This window comes from Chaetomium globosum, genomic scaffold, assembly GCF_000143365.1.
Source record: "Chaetomium globosum CBS 148.51 scaffold_2 genomic scaffold, whole genome shotgun sequence".
In the NCBI taxonomy this organism is placed as follows: domain Eukaryota; kingdom Fungi; phylum Ascomycota; class Sordariomycetes; order Sordariales; family Chaetomiaceae; genus Chaetomium; species Chaetomium globosum.
Window position 1 is genome coordinate 3,757,321 of NT_165977.1, and position 16,517 is coordinate 3,773,837.

General features: G+C 54.7%; 7 protein-coding genes across 7 annotated transcripts; 4 read left to right on the forward strand and 3 right to left on the reverse strand.

Annotated features, from left to right (window-relative positions):
* Positions 1-1,215: 1,215 nt before the first annotated feature.
* Positions 1,216-1,677, forward strand: CHGG_03291 (uncharacterized protein; the record flags this gene model as incomplete). The annotated part of the gene is made up of 1 exon (XM_001229806.1): positions 1,216-1,677. The coding sequence occupies one exon, from the start codon at positions 1,216-1,218 to the stop codon at positions 1,675-1,677; it is 462 nt and encodes a 153-aa protein (XP_001229807.1).
* A 1,354-nt stretch (positions 1,678-3,031) lies between these two features.
* On the reverse strand, positions 3,032-4,666 carry CHGG_03292 (uncharacterized protein; the record flags this gene model as incomplete). The annotated part of the gene is made up of 2 exons (XM_001229807.1): positions 3,032-4,351; positions 4,520-4,666. 2 exons carry the CDS (start codon positions 4,664-4,666, stop codon positions 3,032-3,034), a joined length of 1,467 nt encoding a protein of 488 aa, XP_001229808.1.
* A 3,469-nt stretch (positions 4,667-8,135) lies between these two features.
* Positions 8,136-8,767, forward strand: CHGG_03293 (uncharacterized protein; the record flags this gene model as incomplete). The annotated part of the gene is made up of 4 exons (XM_001229808.1): positions 8,136-8,321; positions 8,379-8,470; positions 8,524-8,600; positions 8,655-8,767. 4 exons carry the CDS (start codon positions 8,136-8,138, stop codon positions 8,765-8,767), a joined length of 468 nt encoding a protein of 155 aa, XP_001229809.1.
* A 182-nt stretch (positions 8,768-8,949) lies between these two features.
* On the reverse strand, positions 8,950-9,398 carry CHGG_03294 (uncharacterized protein; the record flags this gene model as incomplete). The annotated part of the gene is made up of 3 exons (XM_001229809.1): positions 8,950-8,961; positions 9,020-9,130; positions 9,270-9,398. 3 exons carry the CDS (start codon positions 9,396-9,398, stop codon positions 8,950-8,952), a joined length of 252 nt encoding a protein of 83 aa, XP_001229810.1.
* Positions 9,399-9,962: 564 nt separating this feature from the next.
* Positions 9,963-10,409, forward strand: CHGG_03295 (uncharacterized protein; the record flags this gene model as incomplete). The annotated part of the gene is made up of 1 exon (XM_001229810.1): positions 9,963-10,409. The coding sequence occupies one exon, from the start codon at positions 9,963-9,965 to the stop codon at positions 10,407-10,409; it is 447 nt and encodes a 148-aa protein (XP_001229811.1).
* Positions 10,410-10,763: 354 nt separating this feature from the next.
* On the reverse strand, positions 10,764-11,639 carry CHGG_03296 (uncharacterized protein; the record flags this gene model as incomplete). The annotated part of the gene is made up of 2 exons (XM_001229811.1): positions 10,764-11,192; positions 11,280-11,639. The coding sequence occupies 2 exons, from the start codon at positions 11,637-11,639 to the stop codon at positions 10,764-10,766; spliced, it is 789 nt and encodes a 262-aa protein (XP_001229812.1).
* A 1,141-nt stretch (positions 11,640-12,780) lies between these two features.
* On the forward strand, positions 12,781-16,051 carry CHGG_03297 (uncharacterized protein; the record flags this gene model as incomplete). Its single annotated transcript, XM_001229812.1, has 4 exons — positions 12,781-12,854; positions 12,990-13,103; positions 13,172-14,034; positions 14,091-16,051. 4 exons carry the CDS (start codon positions 12,781-12,783, stop codon positions 16,049-16,051), a joined length of 3,012 nt encoding a protein of 1,003 aa, XP_001229813.1.
* Between the last annotated feature and the right edge of the window lie 466 nt (positions 16,052-16,517).

Sequence of the window (16,517 nt, forward strand, 5' to 3'; positions counted from 1 at the left end):
TCTTCGGTTGTCGGCTACATCTTTCTTGCATATTCCACGCTTTACCAATGTTAATCCAGGTCATATTGACCGGGTGTAGACAGTTGTATCTTCTACACTAGCAGCCAAGAAATGCTACTTCTATTCTATCCCCCCACCCTAGAGAAGTTGATTGCCTGGCCTAGTTTCCTTAGGTACTTTCATACTTTCATACTTCCATCCCATCCACCTAACTCCAATCGCTCTCATCATCTACGTCTTTCCTGTTGTTTATATACCCTAACATTGAATATGTGACGCTGAAGATGTATTTGCCTAACCTACAGCTCGTTGCTCGTCTGCCCTTGTGTTCCCTTTACTTGCTTGGGCGGTATACAAAGGGCAAGGGATAGGTGTTAAGCAACTCAACCGCGAGGGCCACGTGCCCCGGCCACCCTCCGTACTGTTGGTATTGTTGGGTTAGTGCTTCCCTTATTGTAATATACCTAGGTACCTGGCGATAGTTCTGGGGCTAGCTCGTCAAAGAAAATTCTAGTTTTGCTCTCGTTTTATTCTGGGCTGTGAGAGAAAGACAGCTGGCATATTGGTGATGGGTCCACATTCAACCACCCCGATCGGATAGTACGGGCATCTTGGTTCTTCCCATCAGGCGATGCGTCCGTGTACGGCGACGCTCACGCCACGGGGCCGTCAGCGCCCTTTCAAGCACGTCACTCCCCGATCGTGGGTTGGGCACGCCCCCCTTCAATTCCCTCATCACATGTTGTGAATCTTGTGAATCCGATCCTGGCGTAGGGCCACGTCGTCGTTGGGTCATGATTTTTTGCCGCGAAAAGGGAAAGGGATCAGGTGATGGTCTAGCTAGCCCTTGCCCGGCATGCCCCGGACATCTATGAACCCTAGACTGGGGCTGAAGCATCATCATCTTGGTGTCCGACGTCGTCGATTTTACCGACGGCGTTTTTGTCTTCGCACTGTCTTTGTAGACGGTACATGGGCTGTCGGTCGGAGCTACAGTGCTGCTATGCTAGCTTCGGGTTGGGGCTTGCCACTACTCTGTTGCTAGGGCTGGAGAGCCGTTGCCGTATGCTGAGCCAATCTAAGAAGGTATAGTACCCATTGTTGATAGAGTATCATTCGTAGATAGACCTAGACTTCACCGACGACCATATTCTGGAGGGTTGAGTCGACGATATGGAAATGAGTGGATAGCTAGGATAGATTCTAAACGACGAAATGTATATGCAGAACCGTTGCTCAGGGAAGCACCCGGCCTGGGTACGGTGGTGCCCGGAAGCAGTGAAGGCCCGGGGTGCGGCGAGGGAGGCATACCATTTCCGGCCTCGAACCTTTGAGCTTGCTTTGCAGCAACAAACACAACAGCAGCAAGAGAGACTACCACCGAGGATGCGGATCGTCCCATTCCGGGGTGCGTCCACCCTGGAGGAGGCCGACGATGGCTTCCAAGAAGCGGGAAAAAGGAAGAGACCACGGGGCCGACCCCCCGGCTTTCTCATAGCCCAGGAAGAGGCTGCAAGGAGTTCGAGGCAAGGAAAGCTGACCTTTGCGAGGAAGTTTGATACGGATCTGACCGGAGACCGAGGAGACGGTGTTGGGGGCCTAGGGGTTACGACTCCAGAGGCCGCGGATACCTTGGAGGCGGACGGTCAGGATGTCGGAATGCAGGGAGCTGGGTAGACTTCCTTCAACCGTAGCACGACGAATTCTGAAGAGACGGGCCAAGGTAACATCGGTACAGGTTTTTAGTCCGACTGGGAAACCAGGACGGTTTTCCTGTACAACTAGCTAGATAGTTGGACCGGCGAGCCCAAGGGCATAGCGGTGTAGGAATAATATATATATGCAGAACCGTGGCCATTATGATGTTTCTTTAGCTGTTTAATGTGTGGTGGTTTTCACTCATCGCTGCTCCTGCATCGTCAACCATACCCCCAAGACCAACATGGGCGGGGAATCTCAAAACAACAACCGGCTCCGTTCAGGAACCTGTAAGGTTTTTGGTGGTCCATACATAACATCTCCGGCAACAGGATACGGAAAAATTTACAAACACTTTTGATATTTCTTGTACAGTAAGTAGTATATATATAAGACACCAAGAATATAACACAACAAACCTCACCTATCCACCTCCTTTTAGATCCCACCCCCCCCTTACAAAGCCAACGGATGATGGTGCTGGCGTGGCCTCAAAGGCAGAGGGGTTAATTAACCAGCCAGCCAGCCGGCCGGCCCACACACACAATGCCCGTCTGTTGCTGCCCGCCCAACCTTCATCACCGAGGGCCAAACAGACTGTTCCCCCTTTCCATTCTTTCCCCATACACATGCGTCCCTTTCCCTTCGGTACAAAGAAAACAAAAAAAACGACATGATTATACCCCCAAATCCGGTTCCCGTCCGAGTCCCCAAACCACCCGGACCTTCCGTTTTCCAGCCTGTTCCCGTCAACTCCCCGTCACGCACCCTCCAGCCAGACCAACCGGGAACACCAGACAACCAGGGGAGTACAGGATCAGCCATGCCTGATTAAGGAGAAGGGGAAGCCAACGAAAAGACGAGAGTAAAACCCAAATATAAAAGGCGGGTTAAAAAAAAAAGCGGCAGGGAAAGGGAGGGATAGTGAAGTGGGGGAATATCAATATCAACATGGAACAAAAACGAACCACCTCCCCCGACAAGGTATGTAGCTAGTGTAATCACAATTTCCCCACATACAGTTGGAAACAATCAAATTCCGTCCTTTACGCCGCCAACCACCAACCAGTCAAGAGACAACCCATCAAAAACCAACCAACCAACCAACCAACCAGCGAGCTAGCCAACGGGGGCGTTTCCTCCCCCTCCGTTGCATCTCAGCTCAGCTTCAAAACGTCCAACGTCAACCTCGGGGGTTATTGTGCGCCGCCCGTTTCATTCGCCACCAATGGTAGGTCCTCCTGCCACCACAGCCACCACTCCGCCCTCAAAAATCACACTGAAAACCAGCCTGCTGACCAGTGGTCTAGAAAGGACCTGAAATAAAACCAGCTCAAGAGTGGATGAGGTCCCAAGCGCGGGAGCATAGGCTCATGAACTCCTTCTTCTTCGCCTCGATAGTCTCGGGGCTGTCGCGGCCCTCGCCAAACAGGCCCCTTCTGGCATTCGGCGGGGGCGCGTCAATGCCAAACGGTAGCGGTATTGACTGGTGCGATTGGTGCGGAGGGTGGTGCTGGTGCGGTTGGGGGGCGGCCGGGGCCGGGCGGCCGCCGTTCCCCAATGGCGGGCTGCCTTCCTCATACTCGGCGCGCCTCCGCTTCATGCTGTTCGAGCCGACCGGACTGCTCGGACCAGGGCCAGGGTGCGGGGCTTGATGGTTGTGGTTAAGCGCCCTGCTGCTTGTTGTAGCGAGGGCCGAGTCAGCATGGGTTGGTGGTGGCCTGTAGTGGGTGTGGTTGTGGTGATGTTGGTTATGATTATGATTGTGGGAATTGTTATTGTGCTGGTTTTGCGGGTAATCCCGGGGTGCCTGCGGGGGGGAAGGCGGCGTCGGGGGTTGGTGGCCGCCGTAGCGTACTAACTTTGGTAGGAGCTCCGGTCGGCCACCGGCCAGCTCGGCTTGGGCTTCCTCGGCTGACTTGTACTCACGCGAGCGCGCGGACTGCGGCATGGGTGGGTGGTGGGGCGACGGCAGTGGTGCGCGGCTTTGGTTCGCAAACATGGCGTGGCCGCTCGACTCGGGGTGGCCCGAGAGGCCCTGGCCGAAAACGTCGGCGATCGGGGGAAGCCGGTTATTCGTTTGGGTGGCTTGCACATGGTGGATGTGCGACGTGCTGGCGAGGTTGGAGGACTGGTTGGTGATGTGTCGCGTGAGTGGGTGTGGGTTGTGCCTCCCTGTGAAAGTTTGGCCAAGGGGTGCCGACTGAATGACTCTCTCATTCGCGAATTGCTCGTGCGAGGGAGCGACAATGCTTAGACCAGGCGGTGCGCCGCGCTTGCGGGCGAAGCCGGGCGTTTTTGCGGCAAAGTGGCCCGTCTCCTTGTCCTTGTCGGGGCCGTCTCCTGGTTTCGTGCTTTGGTGCAACCTCGACTTAATGAGCTGTTGTTGTTGGTCCTTAAGATTCATACTACGATTCAACTGCTCCTGCTCAGCGGCATCCTTTGGCACGAAGCCCGGCGACAGGCACGCGATGCCAACTTCCTGAATCCCCAAACCATCGCGGGCAGTTAGGGGGCGAGCGGTGGCGGGAGACACGATGCTCGTGTTCCTGGAGAGATCGAGCTTTCGCGGCCGGCCCCCTTGGTAGTTTGCATGCCGGGAGAAGCGGGTTCCTTCTTGACAATTATTTTCGGTCCGCCGGCATTTCGGGTCCTGTGCGTCGTCAAATAACGTATTAGTCAGGTGTATTGAGCAAACACAGGTCGAGGTCGCATTTCTGTTATCAGGCTTTGCTTACTCGCTGGGGGGAGACGATCTCTGTGTGTTCACGGTCGCACCCAATCCCCTCGGACTACTACTATCGGATCTCGGTTGCGGTACAGGCGCGTTATTCGAGATTGAGGGCGCTGGCGGAGGAGGGGGCGGGGGGGCCGGTGCTGTCCTGTGTGCGCTCGGGGAAGTTGACGATGCTGGAGGAAGGTCAGAGCCGTAAGTCGGCCTGTCGTGGGGAGCCGGAGAAAGAGCCATTGCAACAGCGGTGCTCATGATCGGTGTGTGGCTCCGGGCAGTGTCGTGGAGTAGAAATTATTTGAGGAAGTATCAGATGGGATTCGACCACGGAGCGTCGCTCGATGAAAACCTCGAATATCGAGGGGGCAGGATGTGCCGGGAGAGGAGGGATGGCCACCAGGATGGACGCGCAAACGGATCAAACAAGGTTGCGGCGGCAAGAAAGGGGCCGTCGTGTTGGGCCTGGAACCTAAAAATCCTACGGGCGGCCCTTCTTCTGTCTGCTGTTGCGACGCCGAGGGATTCGTCCGTAGGCGTACAAAAACAACAACAGTAATAGAAAGTAAAAAAAAAAAGGATGGAAGAGGTTGAAGATCGTGGGTAGAGCGAGGTCGCTTTAGGCCGAGCGATCTACGGTTATGTGTGTGTGATTAATCGTGGGACGTCTGATTACCGCACCGATCTAGAAGAATCGTCTGAGCGAAGGTCCTCTTTCCAGCATGGGCGCTTCCGGAGGCTGTCAGATGGAAGCTGGGGCCACAGTGTGAACCAGGAGGGGCGGAGTGGATGTCTTCTGCTGGCGCCTGCCGCACTTGCCCCTTTTCGGCAGTTCGAGTAGGAGGCCGGGGGAAGAACGGAACCTGCAGGGCCCCTGCGTTTCGAAGGCGCTTGGTGCGTTACCTGGGTGGGAGGTTCGCCGCGTGGTCGGGGCTCGTCGGCCGATGGTGGTTTGGTACCCAGTACGTATTGCACACCACACACAAAACAGCCTCGAAAACCCTTTTTTGTGCGTCGTTCGAATTATCTCTTCTTCTGGCTCCTCGAAATGAACAGCTTGGGAACACCTGGTGTGATCGAGTGGTGTTTTGTGTGACTGATGCGGCTGGATGATCCTGGGCGTGTGAAGCAATATTCGGATATGTGTGCCGTAGACTTGCTCGACTGGGTAGGGGCAGTGGGCCAAACCGCAGGGCTGTGGTATTGAAAACCGGCTGCAGAAAGGAGGGCAGGGGAACCGTTCAAACCTGCAGTGCGGCGGGAGGGGAATTATTATTAAAGTAACAGACCCGGCGAGTCTTGACGTGGACTGCACAGTATGTTCGACAAGGGGTCATCCCGAAGGGGTTGCCCAGGATAATGAAGTCAGGATGATGAGGGGCTATCTGTGAGACGCGGGAACCTCAACCTTTTTTTAGGGGCGACGGCCGCGACGCACACACATGTCCGGGAGAACACCCCCGGCGACGTTGGAAACCAGCAACAGCGCCGAGGCCCGGTTCTGTTTCTCGTAATGAGAGCAGTGAGGCCACACGAAAAGGGCAATGCCACCCGCGTGCGAGATCTCTGGCGAATCCGCACATGCATCCTCTCCACTCGCCGTTACAAGTGTCAGGCGGGAAAGTGAGCTGGATGACTGCGATCCAGTGGTTCTAGTGTTTGAGATTCGCCGTCGGGGGGCGCTGGGTGGAGGCCTAGAGTTCTTGGCCGAAGCTGCCCCATGCAACAACCCCTGGAGCGATCGATGTCTCCGAGTTCCATGTCGATGAATTTCCGTGACCGCCTTGCAACCTGCTCCCTGCTGTGCCCCGCGGCGTTTTCGATGGCGAACATCCCGATATTTTAATTCAAGCCTAGAAAATCTTGCAAGTTCGACCTTGGGCTTTCTTTCACGTTTGAGATTGAGATGGTTTGTTTTGTTATTGGTCGGATGGCGCAGTCCACCGTTTCCTGACCCATGCTCGTCCAGGCTCCTGCAGAGCACTTTGCTCTCCGAGCCCCAGCAGCTGAAACTCGTCTGTGCTCCAGGAGGGGCGCAGAGTTCCATCGTGAAGGACGTTTTCAGTGCCGCCCCACTTTCGTTCCTGCTGAGGGCGAGAACGTCGCCGGAAGTATGTACACAGGAGCCTTGGGCGAGAGTTTAAAATAATGCGTCTTTATACGTACCGTCGTAGGTATCATCTCCTCCCGTCGGCGGGGAGGAGATGCGGGACAGGATAAATGGTTGCTGGCAGTTGTCATAAATCCGAGCCTCTGTAATCCAACTGAGACACGGCCTAGAGAGTTTCCTGTGTTCTTTCTCGTCCCGCCTTCTCAAACGTGGTTAGTTCAAGTCGCATCACCCGCATCGCCGCTGCGGAACCATGGTTGCCGTCTGCTGGAGCAATCTAAGATTCAAACAACACGGGTTGCCAGTCCCTCGGGAGTTCGGCGGTGGGTGTCTCGTCTTGATGCTTCGGGTTAAGACGATAATACCTGAGTTACATATAATATTCTGATGTTTTTGCTACATACTTGCCGACCCTCGCGACTGCTAACTACATCGTGAAAGAGCGGGCTGCGAGTCGACTCCCCCCTGCCAGGAGAAGCAACACATGCTCGATAAGGTAGGTAGGTGGTAAGTTCGTACTCATGAGAAGGTTTGGGCGGCGGTTTCTGGTTTGTAACATCCGGAAATCGCACCGTGTCCGGCACTGTCTCCAATACCCCCGAAAGTCCAGAGCTTTGGTGAATTTTTTTGAACGATTGGCGCGCAGACTCTGGTCAACTCCTTTTCCTGATCGAGATACTTTTTGTTCTCGGTCTCAAGTTTCCTCTTGCGTCAGGTCACATGGACACGGTTAGGCTTTTATCGCCGAAAAAAGTGGGCCAATCGGCTGCTGGTCATCGAGTTGTGGTTGGTTCGCCTGAGACGGCCGGTGACGGTGACAGGGCCGCACTGGGCGTTTTTGGAGATCGGAAGAAAGTTGAAAATTGGTAGAAGTGACTCTCTCAAATGGCATGATATGGAAGGTGGCGATTTCATCGATTAGTTGGAAGTGAGCTCTTGCGGAGCTCAAAGTTCCTTCTTTCTTGAGGAGTCTCTTGACTCGCAGACACGAGGAATGACAACACGATTTCTGGTCGTGCGATCGTGTTGCTACCCGTACATCGGTACCTACCGAGAAGATGTCCGCCCGAGAGGTGAACCTGATTGTTAATCTCCCAGGGCAGTATTGCATGCACTATGTGGTATGCAGCCTTTCCGATGTGCTCGCCAAACTTCGTGCCAATGACGCTGGATGGCTGTGATACCGTTGGGTTGGATCGTGCTCCCGTTGGTTGCCGCTGCCGCTGAAAGAAGATAATGGTGGTGTGGGTAATCCTGAGACCGAGTCAAATCTCTGGCCCTAACCGCTTTTTTCAACATGAATATCCTTGCAGAGACCTTGAAGAATATGCCATGGAAGTTTCAGGGCTCGTGCTTTGTCGAATCGTGGTCTTCATGCAAGAACCTCCTGTGTAGGGCTGACGCGACCGGGAGGCTAAAGTTGGCGGGGTGCGGGGCATCTCCAGCGGGCCGCTTGCTGGGTGCACCCAATAAAATTTTCTAGATCTTGATACAGGACCAAAACTCGATTTTGAGGCAGGACGGCATCTTCCACATCGGCATCGGCATCAGAAAAACAAGCCCACCTCCAGGGTACGGACAGAAACTCGCATCTGAAAAATGGCAAGAACCAAGGCGAACAAGGCGGAGTCCGTCGAGCCCCAATCCGACGTTGTTATGGATGAGGCACCGACATCTCATCAGCCTGAGAGGGGAGATGAGATGTCGGTGGACGAGGAGAACGAGGAGGTTGAAGTTGAGGACAACGACGCGGAGATAGAGGAGGATATCCAACGAGTGAGACTGGTATGTCTCACCATTACTGGGGTTGTGTCAAGGCATTGTATTCTGACGAGCGGATAGCTCCCCGGCTCAACACCCACTGCCGCCTCCTTCGAGTTTCTCAATGAGGGCCATACCCTCGGGAATGCCCTTAGGTACATTATCATGAAGAAGTAAGTCATGACTCTTGCTAGCATCGTGTTGCCAATGCTCATTGTGGTCTTAGCCCCGATGTTGAGTTCTGCGCATATGCAATCCCGCATCCCTCCGAGCCAAAGATGAACGTCAGGATCCAAACTTTCGGTACGTTGCAGAAAAGCACTGTGGTCGTCGATGTGTTTACTGACCCCTTATTAGACGGTACGACAGCGGTTGAGGCGTTGGAAAAGGGACTGCGCGACCTGCAGGAGCTCTGTGACGTTGTGACGGATGAGTTTGTGGTTGCTCGGGAAAAGTTTGTGGCGAAGTAGGCTTCGCAAATTCCTAGTTCCTCAGTGTCAACTAAAGGACGGCGTCTGGGCGTTGGTCGAGGTTTGGTTATGCATAATAGAGGGGCACTCTTGGGCGTCTTGTAGACCCATCATGATTTGTAGGAATTCTCATTTTCCATTGCTTTATATACATTTGAATCATGAGCATGTGACAGCTCGACCTAGTTGCGGCCCTAGGTGACAGACGTGTGAGTAGAAAGTCGCAACGCGAAGCGCAGATATCCAACTTACCTCCAGAAACCCGGTAACGAAATCGGACGGCAGTCTCTTCTCTCCCCTGAAGTTCTCCTCCTTGAAATAGGACATGAGGTGGTTCGTCTGACGCCAGAAGTTCATGGTTTCCTACCACGGTCAGGTATCAGCAACACTGTTCGGCTGTTCGAGAGATGTGGGTATGGTCATCGGCGTGCGCCGGTAGGCTACCATGCCATAATCCTCCGGCACTGCCATCGCAGGCCATCCACCCCATAAAATTTCTTACTTGATAATCGGCGTTGCTCTGGAAAAGGAGGACATCGACGGCGGGCAGCTTGTTGACGTATCGGTGGCGCTCAAACTCCTGCCTCATGCGGGTTCGGATGGCCGAGACGGGGTGAGGGATCGAATACATGGTTTGGATTTCCGGCGCCTGGTAGTCAATCTGTCAGCTTCCTCCTCGACACCGTGCCCGGTATTCGTACCGCCCGGATCCAGTCTCGATATGCCGCAAGCACCCTCCGCTTGGCGTCGGACCAATTGGCCGCTGCTGGTGGTTAGTCGCTGATCGATTGCCAGTGCATGATTATTGTTCGGAACTTACACTGCCTCGTGGTAACGGCAAATTGGGTCGGTGAAATCGCCATCGCGGCCGGAGTAGCGTGTCGTTCGGTTCGACTGGGAATCAGCCGTCGTCTTGTGGTTGGATTCCCAATTGCTTCAACTGCGAGCACCCACCAGGAAGCTTAGACCAGTCAAGACCCGCTTTTTTAACTCGTGGCACTGCTTAGTCATATTAAAGCCCAGCATCCCCAAATCCGGCCCATACCATGTCTCCCGAGCTTCCCTCCTCCTTGCCACGTACGAAGAGCATAACCACCACCCGATATCTCGATATTTTGCCGTAAACGCCCTGCTGCCGACTGGCCTTAATACGTACACGCAAGCCGCTGCGCAAAATCCGAATCCAAAAGCAATCATGCCCGCCATCCGCCCCTCCTCCAAGCGCAAGCCCCCCCCGGACGGGTTCGATGACATCGAGGAGGACCTGCTCATCTTTGGCAACAAGATGAAGGACGCGCAAAACACGCCGACGGACAACATCCCCAAGCACCAGGCGCAGTGGCCCATCTTCCAGATCTCGCACCAGCGCAGCCGTTACGTGTACGAGCTCTACTACGAAAAAGAGGCCATCAGCCGCGCGCTGTACGACTGGCTGCTCAAGAACGGCTACGCCGACGCCATGCTCATCGCCAAGTGGAAGAAGCAAGGGTACGAGAAGCTCTGCTGCCTGCGCTGCGTCCAGACCAAGGAGACCAACTTCAACTCGACCTGCGTGTGCCGCGTGCCGAGGGCCCAGCTCAAGGAGGACCAGGACGTGCAGTGCGTGAGTTGTGGGTGTAGGGGGTGCGCTTCGACTGATTGAGGTGGGGGGAGGTGTTGGGCTTGGAGGTGGGCTATGATACGATGATACCATGGGGTTCTTTCCCGGTTCTGGGGCATTTTTATTTGGACTGGCGAATAGACAATGTAAGAATTGCCACCCGCTGTCTATTTTTCGCATATGGATACAGAAAGCTCACTGGGGCCTAGCGCCGGTATAGGATGTGATATCACTGGCCGAATTTGGCCGAGGGAGCTGGGTCTACGAAGTAATGACACTCAAAAACCATTCAGCGAGTATGTCCCGTCTCCAAACCGTGAAGCCTGTTTGGTTCTTGTCTCGTCTCCGTGCTCATGTGCTTGTTGTCAACCAGACTGTCTCTGGCCGGCTAGATGATCAGCGTTTGGCGAATCCAGCTTTCCCACCGCGTCCAAAGCGGACGCTCATTGGAACGAATCTTAATGACGACATGGCGTTCGACAGATCTTCCATATCCTCATCTGGCCGTTGATCGGGGTTCTTCTGTTCTACCTCCGTTATAGGCCGGCCATCTGTTGATACAGTCGGTTTTTGTACGGTCTCAGGTTTGTGTCCTTTCATGCTTTGCGATGGCGACCCTGGGCGCGATGCCGGCGCGGTGCTTGACTTCTGTTGCCGACGACCACGGCCACGGTCTTCGAGTAATAGAGACCGCCGGCCGTCAATGCCTTCCCGCGTTATGGCGAAGAAGAAATTCTTGGGGTACATGTGCTTATCGATGAGGTGCATCTTTCGCTTCTGCGGCGTGCTACATTTTCTGTCGCAGCCGTCCACGAAGCATGAGTACTACAGCAGAGCATTAGTTACTCTGGGCAACATGTGCGCACGGAGATAGATGAGGTTGGAGGGTGGGGGGAAGGACTTAGGACTTACGGTACGCTCTCCCTTCTCCCTTCTCACCTGAACGAAGGAGTCGTGGATCTCCTCAATGTGCAATCCGACAAGGTGGGCAGACGGGAAGTTCTTGCGACATTGGGCGCAGCGGTTGGTATGCTGATCCCTGTAATGGGCTTCATACGCATCGTACGATGAGAATTTTATTGCTTCTTTATGAGGAGGGAGCGAGCAATGCATCTCGATATTGCGGTCGCCATCATTGCTGGAAAGATCAAGCCCGGCGATCTTGGCAGCAGGCGGCGAAATATGGCTGTCGCCGACGGGTGCTGCTGTGTTGAGGCCTGCAAGTGCAACCTCTTCATGGTGGGCCTCTTCAGGTTCGCGTGAGCGCTTCATTCTCCAGGCTTGATGAAAAAAGAAAAAAGAAAACAGATTCGATCCAGGAGCAGTTACATTCAAATGTCTCGGTGCCCTTGACAAACGCTCGGTCTTGGGGGGGTGTTGTGTTTTTGTAGCACCCAAGGCTGAGGTTCTATGAAGGCGCAGTTCTAGCAACTCAGGTCCGTTTGTTGTTAGGTAAGTGGCCAGCCAAAACTTGGTCGCCCAAAGGATCTCGATGGTACTGGAATTGTAGCGTCTCTGAGATATCAAAACAATGAAGTCTGGTTGTTGCTGATGCCAGGCTGTGAATTGCCAGGGGCCGCCCCGTGGACAAAAAACCCCGAACTCCAGGTGTAGGCGCCGACGAAACCTTCAAAGAGAAGAACCAAAAGAAAGCCATTCGAAAGACCAAAGTCTACTTTTTCTTTACTGAATTTCCTTTATGTGACTTACTTTGCTCGGTTTCCTTTACCTCTTTTTCTTTTCCGTTTTCTTTTGTACTTCTTTCTCTTTTCTTGATTTCTTTCTCCTTTTCAAGTTCGGCTTTTTTTGGCCAGAGCAGGGGGCCTTGTTGAGGCCGTGGGGACGCGTGAAAGCTTAAAGTTGCACGCTCGCCACGTGTGACTCTTGAAAGTGCCAAGCAGTGTTTCCCTGTGCCGCTGATTGGTTGCAGTCCCACGCTCTTCTTCGAGATACTTTCTCGTCCAATGTGATGTCGTTCTCAAGCACGGCGGGTCGCTGCGAATTGCTTCGATTTTTGGAATCGGTGTTGCGTTTTCTTTGCGCCTCTTTGATCTCGCATAGCTACCCTACCGATATAGTCACCCCTTTTCACACCAAGTCCCTGACTAACCTGTCACCCACCGGCCGTGATTTACGCGTCTTCTTCTCCAATGCGCTCATCACCTGCCGCTAACCCGCCCGCCGAAAGCCGCACCAGCAACACCCCTCATCGAAACGCCAAAATCAGTGCATTACCACCAACAAGTTATGGACCGCCGGCCCAACATCGGCTTTCCAACTGCTGCGTGTGAGCTTTGGCCGTAGGCACAGGCTCCCACTATTAAAAATAAAAGCGCCGCTTCCCTCTCCAGTTTCATACAAGTTGTGCGCTTTCCTGTCTGCGGGGCACCTGTATTGGCAGCGACCACCAACAATGGCCTCAACCAGTGCAACTGGCGCAACTGGCGCCGCCGCTGAAGCCATACCATCGACCGATGATACCTGGAAGTGAGTGTTTTGTTGTAAAACTGGGAATTCCTAGCTCTGGATTTATTCACCATTACCTACCATGGGTTCTCGATAACGACCATGTATAGCGGCCATCTGGCGTACAAAGTTGAATTTGCTAACTCGACCACATAGACTCGCACAGAAGTTACGTGCCGCGATTCACAAGGAACTCGAGCACATCCAGAAGGGCGGCCCAGGAACGAATGAGATTGCCCGTTTCGAAAAGGTCGAGAAGTTGATGCAGAAGTGAGTCAACGAACGCATTGTTTTCGCTCCTTCGCTGTAAAGGTGGTTAACCAAGGGGACCGACCCAGTTACCGTCTTGCCTGTATCGAAACTATTTGGCTCGACCTCCGTGCTGCGAACGAAAAAGGCGCCGAGGATGTTCTCTGGTCCACACATACCCTCGTCACCAAGACCTACCGGAAGGTGCTCGGAAGGCAGGGCAATGACCATGTCGTCCTTAAGCGGAAACTTGAGAAGCTCTACTCGAACTATCTCAAAACAGCACAATACTTCTACAGGGGCTATTTGCAGCGGGTTTGTGCACGCTACGACAACCCCGATCTCAAACGGATCGCCCAACGGGCTGAACTTGAGGCAATGCCCCTGCCAGAAAAGGACAAGGTCGACACTGCGGCGGCGCAGCTGGACACCATTGTCAAGCAATCCTGCCACAAGACCCTCATATATCTTGGTGACCTGGCCAGATATCGCACTCTCCTGCGTACCAAGGACCCCAAGTGGGAGGGCGCTCTCTCGTACTATCTCTTGGCGAATGAGCTGATCCCCGAGTCTGGATACGGCCACCATCAGTGCGGAGTAATCTGCGTCGAGAACGAGGACCATCTCCAGGTGGTGTACTACTTGTACCGCGCCCTAGCGTGCGCTCTTCCCCACCCGAATGCCTCGTCAAACCTCGAGCGGGAGTTCCGTGACCTCCAGAAACGGAAGGACATCACCACCAAGCATGCACTGGTGACTTGGTTCGTTAAGCTCCATGCTTTCTATTCTCAAGGAAAGGAATTCCCTGAGCGAAAGGAGCTCGAGAGTGAGGTCGACCATCGGCTTGGCCTGGCGATGAAGACTGGAACCGGATATGGCTCCGACTTGGATATGCTCAAGATGGTTCTCATTAACATCACCGCATATGCCGCCGCGCAGGACAAAATCAACAGTATGAATATTCACACGCCGGTTATTTATGGCCGAGTTTTGCTAACCGGGGCACAGAGAAATGGACTGACGAGGGCTCCCTGTCCTGCCAGTTTATCCTGCTCCTCAACTTGCGCACCATCACCGCCATCGCACGCCTACTTGGAGAGGAAATTGCGGGCATCATTAAGCGCATGGGCGCAGAGACCCCAACTGGCACCTCAACTCCTTCCCAATCAGAACCCACAACTAAGTTCACCCCTGCTCTGAATCGTGTCTTGACGCTGCTGCGAGTCTACATGGCCTGGCTCTGCTCTTATGGATCGCAGTTGGTTGAGTTCCGGGCTCATCTCGAACCGCAACTTGGAACCATGTGCACGACACTAAGCAACACCCTGACCCTCTTGTTCGAATTACTTGGAGGTGACGAACAACTTGGAAACACGGTGTCGTGGCGCTTTCCCGAGGACGATATTACCTTGGGCATCGACTGCCTCAATGGACCCAACCTGCATGACGGCTGCCAGCTCTATTACGATGCCTTCGCCCGCAAGCCTAAACCACGCCGTGAAGACGTCGCTGGTGCTGACTACATCGAAGACGACGTTACCTTCACTCGTGCACTTGACGTCCTTCTCTGCGGCTTGGACTTGTCTATGCCAGAATCGAGGTTCCCATTTGCAACGTCCGCAGTGAAAAAAGGATCCCGGGAGCTCACGACGTTTATGTATCTTGAGAGAGGGAAGCCTGAGCCTACCCCAAATCTACCACCGGCTCAGCATTTGACACCAACAGCTGTTCCTGCTGCCCTTGAACAAACCCCCAAGATTCTGGCAGCGGCCCTAAGTCCTTGTGAGTCTAACGAACTCTCCGAGGATCAGGACTTTTATGGCCCAAATCTACGAAATGCTGTCGGTTATGGGTCCCGAAGTGGGCAAGTGCCAGCCCCAGTTATACCAACGCCAACAGCGCCGGTTTCTGAGTTTCCCATTGAGAGGCAGATGTTCAATATCCTGAACGAGTTCATCAACCCACCAGAGTCTACTCTCTTATCCAAATCCAAGACACCGAGCCACCCGCCTGCGCGAACAAGCCCGTACGGTATGGACTCTGCAGGTGTGGCTGAGGCTTTTGGGGCCGGCACTTCAAACAGCCCGACGCCGGGCTCAGCTGGGGCAAAGAAATTCCCAACTTTGCCCTGGGAATACTTTTACAAACCGCCGGCCAACCCTACCTTGCGCTCGGATACGAACGCCATGGCCGCGAGCTGGGGAGCGAACGGCGGAGGGATTTCACGGCCGACAAGCTCTGGAAATGCAGCCCAATTCGGTGCTGGGGCTACCATTGGCAACCCGCTCGCGCACCAAACCCACCAGAGGTACGGCAGCCTAGGGCAGTCAAAGCCTGTCGAGAACCAGGCCGATATGCTTCAGTCTTCAGAGTCGGCATCCGGCCGAGCTGGCCTGCCCCAACAGGCGTACAGCCCTAAGGGAGCATGGCCCAACGCAACCGCGGAGGGCTTGGTTTCTGCGCTTGGAACGCCTCCTATCCTCCCGCAACAAAGAACTTGGGCTCCCCCATCAAGCCCCTGGCAGAATGCCAACGGCCAGGTCCCCCCTGCCACCACTGGCGCTGCCCTCAACTCATCCTTCTCGACTTTCAATTTCTCCTCCAATGCGTCAAGCCTTCCGCAAGTTTACAGCCCCTGGGGCATACCCGCAGCGGTGAACAGGTTCCCGGCGGCGCAATCCCCCTCTTCGCCGAGCCGGGCTAGCGCCGCATACACCGGAGGAGCAATCCCATCACCGTCGGGCAGCAGATATGCGACCGACTACGCTAGCGCCATGGCCAGTGGACACATTCAACAGAACTCTTTCGCTGGCGCCTGGCCCGACGCTCGGCAGCCGCGGAACGGGTCGGTTGCCCAGCAGCCCCTTGGTCAGGTCGACATCTGGAGCGATCTGATCCGGCAGCAGCCTACCGTGGGCGAGAAGGCTAACAGGAAGTCGGTCATGCAGCAGGGTATGCCCAAGCGTTGATTTCCACCGGAGCTGCCGTGTCTTGACATCCTCACCTGCTCCACTGCTCAGCCCGCGCTCGCAGCTGGCTTCCCCCTGCGGAATCTTGCCTCCCGTACCACGGCGCGCAACGGCGCGCAACGGTTGCGTCCCCTGTCCCCATTGCTGGAGCCTAGTTCACGGAGCTACCGGCGACCGCTTGCTACGGAGTCTTGCTACGGAGTCTGAAGGAGGCCGCCGATGGAGTGAATCTCTCGACCGGCTCATCTGACTCTCCAGCTCCAGACAGTCAGCTTGTGCGGCATCTCAGCCTACCGCCCAGAACGACTCCCCGAGCTTCCTGTTTGTCTGTGTTTTCGTCCCTTCCAGAGCAGAGCAGCCCCTCATAAGCTGGCCGGCGACTTTTCGGCGCCCTCCTCCAGCCTCGGTACGCCAGTCAATGGCACCTCGCGGTCGACAAGCACGGGATCTTAAGGTCATAATGCAC